This window comes from Pezoporus occidentalis, unplaced genomic scaffold, assembly GCF_034315485.1.
Source record: "Pezoporus occidentalis ecotype Australia unplaced genomic scaffold, CSIRO_AGI_Poc_V1 ctg114, whole genome shotgun sequence".
NCBI lineage: Eukaryota > Metazoa > Chordata > Aves > Psittaciformes > Psittacidae > Pezoporus > Pezoporus occidentalis.
In genome coordinates this window covers 2,262,353-2,277,085 of record NW_026912929.1, presented here as the reverse complement: position 1 = coordinate 2,277,085, position 14,733 = coordinate 2,262,353, and the positions used below count along the sequence as shown (strand labels likewise).

The 14,733-nt window shown below is 42.1% G+C and overlaps 1 protein-coding gene across 1 annotated transcript in view; it reads left to right on the top strand.

Moving 5' to 3' along the window:
- UROC1 (urocanate hydratase 1) overlaps nt 1–13,187 on the top strand; it is a 35,789-nt gene extending 22,602 nt beyond the window's left edge. The window contains exons 15-20 of the mRNA XM_062637020.1: nt 1,798–1,868; nt 2,811–2,909; nt 4,052–4,151; nt 6,729–6,810; nt 11,595–11,694; nt 12,949–13,187. Coding sequence (XP_062493004.1) covers nt 1,798–1,868; nt 2,811–2,909; nt 4,052–4,151; nt 6,729–6,810; nt 11,595–11,694; nt 12,949–13,089 — 593 coding nt within the window. The 3' untranslated portion in view covers nt 13,090–13,187. The remainder of the gene's footprint in view (nt 1–1,797; nt 1,869–2,810; nt 2,910–4,051; nt 4,152–6,728; nt 6,811–11,594; nt 11,695–12,948) is intronic.
- Nucleotides 13,188–14,733: the final 1,546 nt, after the last annotated feature.

Genomic DNA, 14,733 nt, shown 5'->3' with positions numbered 1-14,733 from the left:
AATATGCTGGTGAACAGATGAGTGGCAGGAGACCAGGTTTCCTGGGTGTGGTGCTCCATCCAGTGTCACTTATCTGTGATTACAATTTTGAGGGCTTGCTTTTGTCAGTTGCTAATAATGTGACAGCCATTTCTACACACTGGTGGAACCAATCTGGAGTATCTGCATGGCTCTGTGTGTTACTGTAGTATCTAGGGATAACATTTTCTCACTCTTCCATACGCCTGAAAGTGGGCTATTACTGCTATCCCCTGCTTTTGAACGGAAACTGAGACAAAGCTCATTTTGTGTCAGCAAACATGAATCCTGACATGTCCCTGTAGCCAGTGGCTTCTTCCTGGATGTGTTCTCTAGAAGTAACAGACAGAAAGATCTGTTCTCTAAGTCTGTGCACTGTGAAGTATAAAACATGATATAGCTCTCTGAGATAGCTTATAAAAGTGAAAAAGGAACTCGTTATTTGTTCCTCTAGAGTAACTCCTGTAAACTCTCATTAAATAGCTATAATAACCCAAGCGAATCTTACCCATTGCCTTCTAGAAGATGCTTCCTTAAAGCTCATGAATGGCAGCACAATCCCACTAAAACAGCACTAACAGATGTTTCATCTCACTTCCTCCAAAGCTATGAGCTGACATGTTAATTCTTATTGCAGAGTTTAGCAGCTATCGCTTGGAAACAAGCCCTAAAGCACTGACGGGGCTTTTTAGGGTCATTAAAACTCTCTGTATGGAGGCCTGCCTCTGCAGGAATGAGCATATTTTACATTTCCCTTTTAACAGTGTGTTTAGCTCAAATTAAATATGAGCATCTTGCCTTTCCTCTTCCGTGTTTCTAGTTTTACTACATACCTACTGACATATTGCCTAGTGGGAAGATAGTCTAAACATCCTTCTCAGTTACCAGGGACAACTTCAAGATGGGATGGCACAGATGTAAATGAGGAGAAGGTGGAGTATATAAAATCATTATATATAATTCTCTTTGAAAACGTATATCATAGAAACCCAGACTGGTTTGGGTTGGAAGGGACCTTAAAGCTCATCCAGTTCCAGCCCCCTGTCATGGGCAGGGACGCCTTCTACTAGACCAGGTTCCTCTGAGCCCCATCCAACCTGGCCTATATATATCTAAACAAGTTATAGGGTGGATTTACATGTAAAGTAGCTACTCCATAATAAGTCTTTCTGTGCAGTTTGTGCTCCATAATAATGAGAGGCAACATACCTCAGTTTGTAGCATAAGAGACCTTGGGTTTATCTTGGGATAAAAGCATTCACGTGGGTCACTTAGTACAGAGCAAGTGCTGTGCTATAAATCTCTATCCCAGCACTGGTGTAACTTATCCTCAAGCATGTATTGCCAGCTGCTGCTGGGAATTTCTGCTGGCTGACTCAAAGGAGTTATTTACTACCTGATGCCTGTAGTACCCAATGTCATGGAGTTTGCTAAAGCTTCTAATTTAGCAAAGGCTCAGAAACGGATTGGCATTTAGTAGGCAGCAGGCCAGGTGAACAGGAATGAACATGTAACCCATATTCCAAGGTTTAGTTTGCTAAAGATCTGAATGGGGTTTATTGTTCCAGCTGTCTCCTGGCTGACATCTCGTACCTATCTCTAAATGTATGGTACCAGTTACTGCATCAAGTGCACAGAAGATTCTATGCAGCACTTCCTATATGCGTGTTTGTATATGAGAGTAGAATGTGACTTCCTAGTGCTGTCAGATGAGTTAAATTAAACTTACAGCATATTGCATTCGTTTTCAAAACCTCTTTTCTTGCTTTCCCTGGCAAGTGAGCACATCTGTGAAGCAGCAATACCATGACAACATCCGCTGGATTCGGAGAGCTGGCAGGCACAGTTTGGTAAGTGCACAACTTCCTTCACTGCATGTGTCCTGGTCCAGAATGCTGGAATGAAAAGCAGGAATGGGCATGAATGAAATCCCTGCCTGTAACTCCCAGAGCTGATAACTGAAACCTCTTTCCAAAGTAGGGGTTTTAGGGTGAGCTGAAGCAGTTCTTTCCCTTCACTTCCTCATCTGGAAATGTTCCAATAACTCAGCAATATCTAGTCTTATGTCTGGAGTGAAACACATCAATGATTCACTCTCCATCTCATTTGTAACTAACTTTCTTTCAGAGAGCTATTCACAGTGTCCCTCTTGGCATTGCTTTGGCTTTTCTTCTTCATGCCTGTAATTCTAGGTACGCTTTACAAAACAGGTGATGAGGCCAAAGATCTGCCATTCTTTTGTATAGTGGGAAGCAGGATGCCAGTGAAGCATCCTTTGTTTTTCTTTTAGGACAGGTTCTCACTGTGAAGCTAACAGATAACACTGTAGGGCTCATGTGCTCTCCTTATCTGGAAGCCAGATTGGTCCGTGGGGTAAAAGCTGGAGAGAGGAGCATAGTTATGCAGGGCAGATGTTCTTTGCTATTCTTTGTTTCCAGATTTCTCTTCCCTTCAGCCCACCACTGCCAATTCACCTCTGCTTCTCAGCTGTTGATAACGGATGTGCTGATAGGGGGATTATAGCTGAGCAATCAGGTTAATTTAAAAGGTGGGATTGATTGGACAGTAGCAGCTGAATACAGAAATACATCTCATTGTGTGAGTGGAGATAAAACTGAGTGCAAAGAGGGATTTTAGTTTCTTTTTTATGGAAGCTGGATGTTGATGAAGAATTAATCTGCACTTTCTCCTGCAGAAGGGAAGGGGTCATTCCTGTGACTCTATTCATCTGGGGCCTAAAGATAAGCCACTTGCACAGAGAACCTTATCACTTTGGTCTTTTTGTTTTACAGGTTGTTGGCTCTCAAGCTAGAATCTTATATTCTGATCAGAGGGGTCGTGTGTCTATAGCTGTGGCTATTAATCGAGCCATTTCTGAAGGGAGGATTAAGGTTTGTCATTTTCTTTGTTATTTGGTAAATGTGTTTGATATCTAAGACTGAGCTAGCAGGTGGAAAAGAAACCAGTGAGAGCAGAAGTGCCTGCTGGTTACATGGAACCAGTACCCCATATCCTGAAGGCACCACTCCATAGTTATTCCCATTATGTACATCAGCATCACACTAAGGCATTGTCACTCATTCATCTCCATCTTTGTACAGCTGAATTACCCTTTTTAAAGTGGTGAACTCAAATAGGACTTAGACCTTTCCAAGCTGGAATGCATTCTGCTTTTCGTACTCAGAGAATGTTTGTTCAAGTATTCCAAGTGCTGTTGACCTTCTCAGGACTCAAAATGAACGTCATTGCAAGCTAGGCTCAAAAAATAAACCTGACCAGACCGAGCACCCCTTGGGGCTTTGACTGACCAGGTCAGACTCCCAGGCCCTTTGGATTTAGTTGTGTCCATTCTGTGTTTCTGCAAATCTCCATTCCTCCTCTTGCAAGCTGGGTGCTCTTGTCTATTTTCAATGATGTCCTAATTCACTGCCAGCATAAACCAGAGCCAGCTAATTCCAGACCACACTGTGCCAAGAGTGAATTATTCCTGTATAAACCCTGTGCATGGCAAATGACCTGGAAACTGACCTAGATTCATACTGTCAGTTAGGTTCCAGATCGAGAATGGACTTGTTTGAGCTGTATGAAATCACTGATTTTCATTCTTAACTTCTTTAGTCTTGAAGTTTCCCAAAAGCATAAATAAGTGTAAAACTTTGCTGTTTGCTGATGAAAATGGAAACTAAGAACTAGTTTTTAATGAAGACTTCTGCATACTGAAATGCCTTTGATATTTTGGCTGAGACGAAATAACCTTATGGCTGCCCCTCTTCTCCCATCCCTCCTTTTGAGGATGCCACTGGCATAACACCAGGCTCTTAGTTATGAAATGAAAGTGGCTTTCATGAACAGCATGTGAACATCTGTTTTATAGCAAATAACAGGCAGAGAAAGCGTTTCAGGCTCTTAGGAGAGGGGGCAAAGCTGAGGTTTGAAATGCCTGAAGACAGAAGTAAATTCAGCAAATGATCATCCCTTGGTAGCATTTGCAGTCCATGAAGGATTCCATTCTCTTGTCCTTGGCTTTTTGCAGGCTCCAGTGGTCCTCAGCCGAGATCACCACGATGTGAGTGGGACTGACAGTCCTTACAGAGAAACCTCAAACATCTACGATGGATCAGCCTTTTGTGCAGGTCAGCAGAGCAGCTGAGGCTTGTCGGGGTGAACAAGGGAGTTGCTTTACAAGAGAAACTGGGATTTTATGCAACACTTTTAAAATGCTTTTATTTAACCCTTTAATTCTGATTAATCAGATTTCCTAAGAAGGCTTGTGGGATTTAACAGTGGTAAGGATGTATGTAGAGCTACTTAAATAGGAAAGGTCCAGAAGAGTGCTGAACATTCAATGATGATGCACTAGATTTACCCGGATGTTAATGGAGAGCAGTGTCTGAACACTCTACCTTCTGTCTGATTTTCACTTTGCACCTCACTGTTTCAAAGAGGGGATCTGAGCAGAATTACAGCTCTGTTTCCTTGGGATCCACAAGATCAGAAATCAGGTCTACAATGTATTATGCTTAAAGCAAAAAGATTCACAGATACGTTCATTTCATTGCCTGAGGACTTTGAAAACAGGCTGGAGTTTCTGAAAGGAACTTTCCTTATCATAAGGGAACATACGTTGATAGCGAAAGCATAAGAAAGGAAGCCAGGCATTCTGAATTCAACTCCAAGCCTTGCTGCTCACTTACAGTGTGACTACGGGCAAATCATGTACATTTGCTACACAAAAGGAGCCTTTATTTCTGCACTCCTGCCCTGAGCTAACCAGGCCCTGCTTTTAAATTGATGAAATGATGCTTTAGAGAAATTAACCCAAGAAATATCTTGATTGAAAAAAAAACAAGTGAAGTACTAAGCAATTTCTAACCTAAATCTCCCTCAATTTTCCATCCATAAAGTGGAAATGATGATAATGGCTTTAGCCCAGTAGCGTTCCTGCATGTCATGAACTAACAATCACAAAGTGGTGCGAGACGGGAGGCTACAAGCTGCTGTTGAAGGAGAAATTATGATAGAGGTAGATGAGTATATTGAATGACTTCCATTATGGCAATTCATAATAGAACCAAATTATGGCTCAATTTGAAGAAGAAAAGTTCCCTGCTATCATAACTGGATTTCCTGATGAAATGAGGCTTTTAGCTGTGTCTGTTAGTCCTACTTCAACCCTTCTTGAGCATGTTGGCTAATTCTAATAGGTCAGATAGATGCCATGAATAACGCTGTGAGAAAATGGTGCAGCTGCACAGAGAGCAGCAAACCAAAGTCAGGCCTCCACCTTAGGGCAATAGAAATGAGGCTTGCTTAAAGCCCATTGCTCATGTGTTTTTCTTTGCATTTTGTGATTTACGTGAACCATTTGCCTTCTCCAATGGCTTATCTAAAGCCTCTTGACCACTGATTTCACTGGTCTTTAAAGCCAGGCCTATTTAACCAGGTGAACCTCTGGAGGTAATAACATCAAATCATTTAGGTTAAGGGAGAAATCCCTTAAGATCATCAAGTCCAACCATCTTAGGTGTTCCTGTCTCCCTTCTTTCCTGTTTTAATACTGTATTTGAGCTGGTTCAGGTGAAATTGGCTCCTCTGTAGCACACAGGAACTTTCCAGGGTGCTTGCTTGTCTCATTGTATTTTACAGTAAGTTCCTTAGCCTGATCCTTGGCAAACATGAGTCATTGCTGCTCTGTGAAGTGTATATCAGCACAGACATTTGCAGTGACCTTTACCAAAGCCCAGGAGCAGCACGTTACTGCATCGTTAGTTCACTTGCCATCTCCTTGTCGAACCTGGGCTCCTGCCACACTAGTGACTGAGGAAGAAACCTGTACATTCTAGTATATGGGGATTTTGATTTCTCCCACTCCCTCTTGACAGCACTGTAATTATGATAATGGGGTTATTAAAGTGACATAATGCCAGATAAAAGATGCCATAATGGGGCTTTTGACAGGGTTTAACATAGATTAGTGCTCAAGTAAACTCATTTTTCCATCAGAGACATAACTGTGGGTCTGTGAATGTGGCTGGTGCAGCTATTGCTGTTTGTAGCTTATTTTTTGCTGTTAAAAGCACAGCAAATTATCTATTAAGCCCATCCTGAATTAAATCTAGACAAACATTTTCAGTTTTACCCTGTTATATTCTGTGTTGTATCTCCTTCCACCCATCTGGGTTTATGCTTTAGCACAAATTGCAGTCAATATACAAAATCCTAGTGAATTTCAGTGGAAATCATGCATTTGTCATTAGCCAAATTGCATTTGTCATTAGCCAAATTACATTTGTCTGCTAAATTCTTTTCCTTCATTTCATTAAACAAATGACTCCTCCTGTGCTATTGTAGCAGTTCATGTTCAGATGAAAAATCCCCCAGGTCCAGAGAATTGAGGCCAGTACGTCTTTCATCCCAGCTTTGTCCCCAAAACACAGCTCCTTAGCTTTAAACTGGCTTTCTGTACAGGGCTGAATTAACTCTGCAGCATGGTCTGAAAATACTTCAGGCTTCTGAGAGCTGCATGGGGTTTGGAACAACCTGCTCTAGTGGAAGGTGCTCCTGCCTGTGGCAGGGGGTTGGAACTGGATGAGCTTTAAGGTCCCAAACCATTCTATGATAATCAAGGTGTCAGTGGAAGGAGTGAGCAGCACAACAACAACCCGAATGCAGTACATCAGATCTGTAACACCTTTCCTCTCCTCTCCTAGACATGGCAGTACAGAACTTTGTAGGAGATGCATTCAGAGGAGCAACCTGGGTCGCGTTGCACAATGGTGGTGGAGTTGGCTGGTAAGAACTTACCCATGTTTCTAAAGCTGGACTCTGAATCCTGTTACCACTGGTCTGGGGAGGAGAAGCAGGAGGGGAATTGCAGAGAAGATGTATTACTGGAGTGATTGTGATCATGGGAAGGATGGGTTTGGAAACAAGGGCTGAAAAGATGTGTCATAAGGCAAAGTGTGGTGGTGTATCAGGCTTTTTAAATCAATGCCCATATGTCTCCAGAAAGTGTTTTGGACATTGGCCACAGCTCAGTTTGAAGAACTTCATTTGCCAAACAAGGACAGTCTGCCATGGTCTTTTTGAACAGATCCTGCTTCCAAAGTTGTCTTCACACATGCACAGCCAGAGTGCTGGTGGATGGATTGTGGTTAGGTTTTCTCTTAAGCTGTGTTTAAATCTGTGACCTTAAGACCCCAATACAAACGCTCATGTGCTAAAGTATAATGAGGGGTTATTGATACAAACCAGCTCAGGTGCCAGCAAACCCCCAGTCTTTCTCCTTTCTTGTGCCCGGGAGGATAAAAGACAAGACTGGATTAAACACCTCCTTCACATCAGATGCAGAACTAAGAGAAATGCCTAGGCTGAGAAGCGAATGAAAGAAATAGTATTATATTATTATTTTATTATTATTATAGAATTGTATTATTATATGGAGAGGGAAGCTCATCTCCTTCATATGCCACTAAAAGGCAGAGACTTTAGTTCTGGTTTGTTCTCTTCTGCATAGCTCAGCAAAGCCTTTCCCATTTAGAATCACAGAATGGTTAGTTAGGGTTGGAAACTCAAGTCTTCATTTGGCGGTGTCACCAGTCAAAAGGGGCACAACCCTCTGTTAAATACTATAGTGAACCCTCCCACTTCCCTGTTCCATCCAGCTCTGGAATATGCCAACAGCAAGCCAAAGAACTTGTAGCAGATATTATTCAAGGAGACATTTGATGATACTTAATCATTACTCACCTGGATGAGCTGAATCTAGGAAATACCCCTTCAAGTCAGATGAAGAATTCCCTCGGCTGTACTCTGATTCCTTTGATTTCAGTGAAGTAGCTGTTGAATAGCAGGTACATGAGAGCAGACTTGAATGATGGAATAAGAAAACTGAGAGCTTAGATGCACGGATTTGCCTTTATTGATTTCAGTGCTAACACTCACCATGGCCAGGATTTTATGCACAACTTCCATAACTCTGAATGGAAAACACATATTGACTAGTTCTGTCCAAATTGCCTTAGCTGAGTTTAACCTTTTAAAACATCGGCTTATGAAATATAAGCAAAGAAAATACCTTTCTGCTACATGTTGTGCGAAATGTTGGGAATATTTTAATGGTAATTATAATGATTAGAATTGCTTATGCCATGAATGTTTTGTGCACTGATGATGCTTGGTTCAAAGATACAAATGATCGTATTCCCTATCTCTGTGGTCTCTGTAAGGCAAATTCTTCCTGCATGTTTCTAGCCCTCTAAGCAATTCAAAGAGGGACTGGCTGAATGTGAGACTGCCCTTTCCACCTGGAAAACAGGCACTGACCATGCTGCAATCCCAGTTCCATTGTTTTAGTTGTTTCTTAACAGTGGAGTTACATCATTAGAAGGAAGTTCTTCCCAAGGCATAACAGAGGTGCTGTCATTTATGTGGTAACATCAGAAAATTAGCATGTGGCTATTCTCTGCAACAGAAATATCAAATGGAAAAGCAGGATTTGGTTATCCTTTCTGACATTTCCTATGGCTGCTTAGCAGCTTGTCACTGCTGAATGGTATCTGCTCACCTTGTTCTTGGGAACAATCATAGCCCCCAATTAAATCACTGTGCTTCAGTGAAGAAATCAGAGCCTGAAAATTGAGCCTGTCTCTGCATGAGCCTCACTAAGCCAGCATGCTGAGACTCAGAGGTGGTGACCATGTCATGTCATTAGATGCTGGGGTCTGGAGAGCTGTGGCACAATAGGGGGCTCTGCTTGGCTTAACTCATCATGGTACCACTCTGGCTAGTTAAAGGCTGCATCCCTTTGCCTTCTACAGAGTAAAAGAGGAACAATTTAAAGGTGGTGAAAGCAGCAAAACAAACCTCCAAGCATAATGAATTGCTCTCTTCTGCCATGTTTTTCCTGTGAGAATAGAGATGTGCCTTTTACCTCCTTTGCTTTTTCTGTGTTATAGCCTTATGGGACAAACAGAAAGAGCAGGATTAATATTTATTTAGCTGGAATCTGCATCACATGTGCTGCTGTTTGAGAGATTTAAGATTAACAATCTTGGCTCTAATTACAGCAAATGAATGCTATTCATTTCTTGCTGCCTGTGTATTTGCAGAGGGTTTTACGTTAGCATGGAGCCTGAGTAACCTGTAGTAAGAAGGCAGAAGCAATCTCAGAATCAAACTGCACTGCTGCCAGTGTGACATCTTGATTGTGAGAGAGGCCTTGTTTTCTTTGATCACCTTAGAAGGAGACATCTGGAAATTATAGGAGGTAGCTTAGGTCAAAATGCCACATGTTTCTTTAATTACCTGAAAATGTGACCCAGTGGTAATGAAGACCTAGAGCTTGCCTTTAAAAGTGAGAGGTTTTGCTGGAAAATCCATCCTAACAAACATTGGCACTTGAGTGATTTTTAGATAGGAGGACAGATTCTGATGAGTGATTTTGATTTACACTGGAGTAACTCCACAGAAATCAATGGAGAGGCTCTAAATTTATGGAGTGAGATCCAATGCTCACTGTTTCTGCTTTAGCTTCAAAGGATGCTCTTTGGGATGCTGTGCGCAGAGGGTGTCTTTGCCACCAAAAGAGCATCATCTTCCTGTATGGAATAGCTTTACAAAGCACTGTTCGAGAGGTCTGATTTTCTTATTGTCTGATATTGCCAACAGGCTGTCTTGACGTGTGATCACCCTATGATCCCAATTACATTGCAATGGCATCAGTGGTGTTCATAAGTGTACCCCAGCTTGGTACTTTGACAGCAAAGGATTGTGCTATTTTAATCTCTGCACTGAAGCAACAGAGTATGGTGAGGTAACTGGCCCTGCTCCTCATATAATTACATTTGTAATGGTGTCATCCAGTCTGGTCCTCTCTTTTGGAGGAGATAACATCAACATGAGCTATTCATAAAGCAGCATTTGCAAGAAACGCCGATGTTTAGATGGTTTTCATCCCAAAATGAGACTCGGAGCAGAACTAATAAAAGATTTCACACACTAACAAGATCCTGGGAATTAAATTGGAGGTTGAAAAGCGTTGACAGTATTTTAAAGAGTCAGAGCTTAAAATATTTAAACATCTCAATTGAAAACATGACTTTGTTTCAAATATTTCTGTTAAAGATAAGAAACTGCTTCAGTCGGTGACATTCTGCTGTGAGAACTGTCAGCTTCAAGAAAACTGGGCCTTTCAGCAGAAATATGTTTGTAATATCTCTAATAATGGTAAAGTGGGGAGAATTCACGGAATGGCACCACGATGGGGAGAACTAGAGCAGTAAGTTCCTTGCTAAGCTATGTGATAGGGTTGTACTTAGCACACAGGTAGTGTATGTAACTAATAAAAGGCAGTTAACATCACATAAATTACTTTACATTGAAAATGAGCAAATGTGAGTTCTGGATTGAGGGAGCAGATCCCAGGTCTGTGATGCTCCAATGTAGCCTCATTTCCAGAGGAGCTACTGCTGGAAAATACACAGTAAGAAACGATTCCTTCCTGGACCGGAAGGCACCTAACCCCTGTCTGATCCATGGATCTGTCTGATGTTGTTCCCTGTACATTTTGGAAGCTTATTCATTATATTAACTATAAAACACAGAAGACAACATCCTGCCTCCATTGGGATCTCCATTGGTAGATTCTCATACCATGTGGTGTTGTATGATGTGCCCCATCCCTCAAGTATTGCTGATGCTCAGTTCTAACACCAGAACCCTCATAGATTTACGGTAATGGATAATTATCCTACTGCATTCTCCACTATTCCCCATATGCAGTGAAACAGGAACTTGAGCAGGCTCTGAAGTCAAGATGTTCTGCTCTACGTGTTTTCCCCATCCTTTTCAAACCAGACTGGTATTTCTCCCAAGTATAATCTGTTAGTTTTAACATATTCCTGTTCTTCTTCTGCCAATAAGTCTGCTTCCTGTAAAGTTGGCACTGATGTCTTTAAACATCTATGTATCTCATTCAAAGTGAAGGCTGTTTTGGAAGGGATCAAGGCAGATGTGCATTAAGTGGTGGTTAACACTCTTTTAATAAGATACTTCTGCTCTTTCATTTGTCTCAGGAGAATATAAATAGATCCATCTGTCTGCTTCAGTAAGTACACGGTCGGTCCTCCTCCTGATCCTATCTATGGCAGGCTCTAGTGTAGCAAATGAGCAGCTAATGTTGATAATACCCTGAGACAGGTAAGTGTCCCATCAGCAGGGTTAACCTTTACTTACTTGTTTCTACACCCAGTCCAGTCCTCAGGAGGTGCAGCACAAGCCTGGCTTGGCCCCCCTGCTTGGAGCAGATGCTGGCTGATAGCTGGGCATTACAAGACAGGTGGAATAGGTTTGATTGTGGAATAGGTCATGAAATGAGGCCTTTGCTCTGCTAAATCCCACTTTTTTGCACGTGTGTGTGTAAGTAAAACAAGTCACTGACAGCGTCTCTTATTCAGCACCATTTCTATTTTCTCATCCTTGCACTGCAACTGAACAAGTCACCTCCTGTGAGTTCTGTGGGATTGGTTTGAATGATTTTGATTTAACTGTATTAAAACCATATTTTTTTTTTTTAGGGGTGAAGTGATCAATGGGGGGTTTGGCCTGGTTTTGGATGGGTCTAAGGAGGCTGAAGAACGGGCGAAGATGATGCTCAGCTGGGATGTTTCCAATGGAGTAAGCAAAACTCATTACATATGTCCGCTTTAAGATCTTCCTGTCTTCAGGACTATGCTTGTTTAGGTACTTGGGTCCCAGTGCTCCTATCTTTTCTATCTGAATGGGGAGTATGAGCACTCAAGCAGCAGTTTTTAGCATCTGGCTTTCTGTACCCCAGGAATAGTCCTAATAGGCCAAGAGACTCATTCTCTTCCTGCTTCTAATATGGGAGGTTATGAGCCTCATTCTAGTGGAATCAATGAGTTGTTTTGTTTGGTTGGGTTTCTTTTTCTCCAACCAACTTCAAAGGACTTTAAGTGCTAAAAGAGGCTGAATAATTCCTGGGTAAGGAACTCATTGTAAGGCGTTGGGACCACCCCTTCTGACTTTACAATGTACTGGAGCCCAATAATTCCCACATATCAGTGTGTGTTTTGTTGTTTAAGCAGAAAGGGAAGCATGCTTACTATAACTTTGTTATAGTGTAGTTATAGACACGTTGGCATTGTTATTTGCCTACATAATACAATTGACAACTGTATGAACTTCAGTCTTGTCTATTCCCAGCTTTCCAGATCTAGGGATCTCGGAAGGCCTGTCATTTAAATGCCAGCTCATCGCTGCTACCATTAGAGTTTTTGCATTCCATTAGTGTCCAGATAGATCCTGCCTGTATTTAAGACTAGGATCCCATCTCTGAAATGGCAGAGAGGTTTTGATTCAGTATTTGCAGAGAACTAAATCAACCTGGCAGTGTAAGTAAAGGATAAGACCTGTTGTATTTCAGTTGTGTAACCTCTCAAGGACCTGATGTATTGAGAATTCCTTGCCAATACTGATATGATCTGTTCTGTTTCACTTCTCAAGAGAATTGCAGGATTCCTTCTTGCCTTATCCCACTATAAAAGCATCAATTGCTTAAAAGACGCTGTTGTCTAAAGCAAGGGCTAGTTTTACAGAGCTGGGATTGAGTGCACAATGACTTTTAAAGGGAGACTTTTGTGAAGTTTTTAAGGTGCTTGGCTCTACCAGTGTTATCTGTCCAATGGTATGTTTCTGCAGGAAGATGTACCAAGTGTACCCAAATATCACTCCCGAAAATGAAGTAGATATCACAAAAATCACTTCCCAAATCAGTAAGGAAACTAGAAATTGGCTGAAGGATTTATTGTTACGAAATTGGGCACGGGTGTTTGCACAGATGCTGTGCAATGATGGATGTGGCAGGAGAAATGCAGGATTTTTACATCCATTGATTTTCTGGTCTGACAGGTTGCCAGGCGCTGCTGGTCGGGTAATGACTATGCTTATGAAACGATCTGCCAAGCAATGAAGGAGAACGCCACGCTGAAGGTGACTCTCCCTCACAAGGTGGTGGATGAGAGCATCCTGGAGCAAGCTGTGAAACACTAGCGGTATTCCAAGTGCAATTTTGTCCATGCAGATACATTTGAAGTTGCTTCCTCAATACCTGTTTTGTCTGGCCAAATGATAAAAGCTTTACAAATGTCTATGTGAGCTCCTCTTCTTTCCCTTTAACTCGTTACCGGGGTAAACCTCTGTCTGTGACAGCTCCACTGATGTTGGGAATAATCTTTTCACTAATGTATTTGGAACAGTATTTGCAATTCATTGCAAGGAAAGGAACTAGAATTGGAAGGGAAAGGGCTTACACAGGTAAAACTGCATTGCCTGCTGCAGATGAGGTGTGATGAGCTACTGTCCACAGGACTGTGGGCTCTCAAAGCTATGTAACTGTTGGTACATGCCAGGTGAGCACACTCTGCAGCTCTGTATTGCCTCTGGTGCCAGGTAAATGGGAAAGCATTTGTTTGGACTCACAAATCATTTCTTTACTCTGTTCACGTACTGTGTATGTCTCCAGATGAACAGCGAGAGTGGCATCTGCTTGTAACCGAGCCTTCTGTGAGGTGCAATCTGCAGTTGATGGGAATTGCTTTATATTATGGAAAAAACACCCACATTGCCAAGTTATACGCTTGAGATGTGAGTAGTTGCCAGCCAGATTTGACAGCCCTTGCTTTGACATATGTTATACATTACCTATTAGTAACAACCACACTGGACTGGGTCCAAAATTAGTATCTTGGTGGTGTATAAAACCACTTCAGTCTTCATAGTCCAAAAGCACTAGGGTACTGTTGTGTCAAGAGGAACAACCAGAAAATACCTGGCTTGTCTGGACTAAGGATTCTAGAGTTGTTCCATCGATCTGTCTTAATTCTGAGTTAAAAATCCACCAAAGAGAAGTTGTTGATGAAATATTTATGATGATTTCTTTACCTTCTGTATTGTTTAGTATTGGAGTACTTACCAGCAAACTCACCTTCACATCCCAGACCAAAAAGGAACCTTATTTTCATCCTTGTAGCTTTATTGACCAGAGGACATAAATTTGCAAGTATGCTTGGGTTACAGAAAGGCATCAGAAATGATGAGCAGTTGCTCCCATTTATGACCATTCAGTTGTTTAACTATGTAGTATATAATAGTAATGTGTATATGTTTAAATCTGCTTTGGTCTTTAAACTGCACATTTCAACTCGTAACAAATGTGAACGGACTGACTTCTGCAGGACCTTTGGGAGGGCCCAGGGAAGCAGTAGCCTGTTCCTGCCTGGGATGAAATGGGTGACATCCACCATCCATCAGCTCCGTGTGAAGATTCCCTTTCTGAGCTCTGCTGAGCCTTCTTTTATCTGTTCTTGACTTGTTTGCAGAGCAGCTGGGACTGTGAATGGGCTGTTGTCCTGTGGGGATGCTGATGTTGGTTTCGGGTAGCTGAGCTCACTGCTGGACAAACCCAACTCGGGGAGAGCAGCCTTCAAGCTGTCCATCTCTGTAGGTACTGCGTTAGATCCCATCCACTGGATGTAGAGGCAGTGGATTTCTGTAGTGAGCTAACGCATACATAGAGCCTACAGCTCTATGGCAAGAAGTGCCAGCCGTGGCCCTGGCCAGCAGCCTCGCAGCCTTGCTCCTGAAAATTTGATGCTGAATCGCTCAGCGGAAGGAAGGATCACAGCACCATCTGCT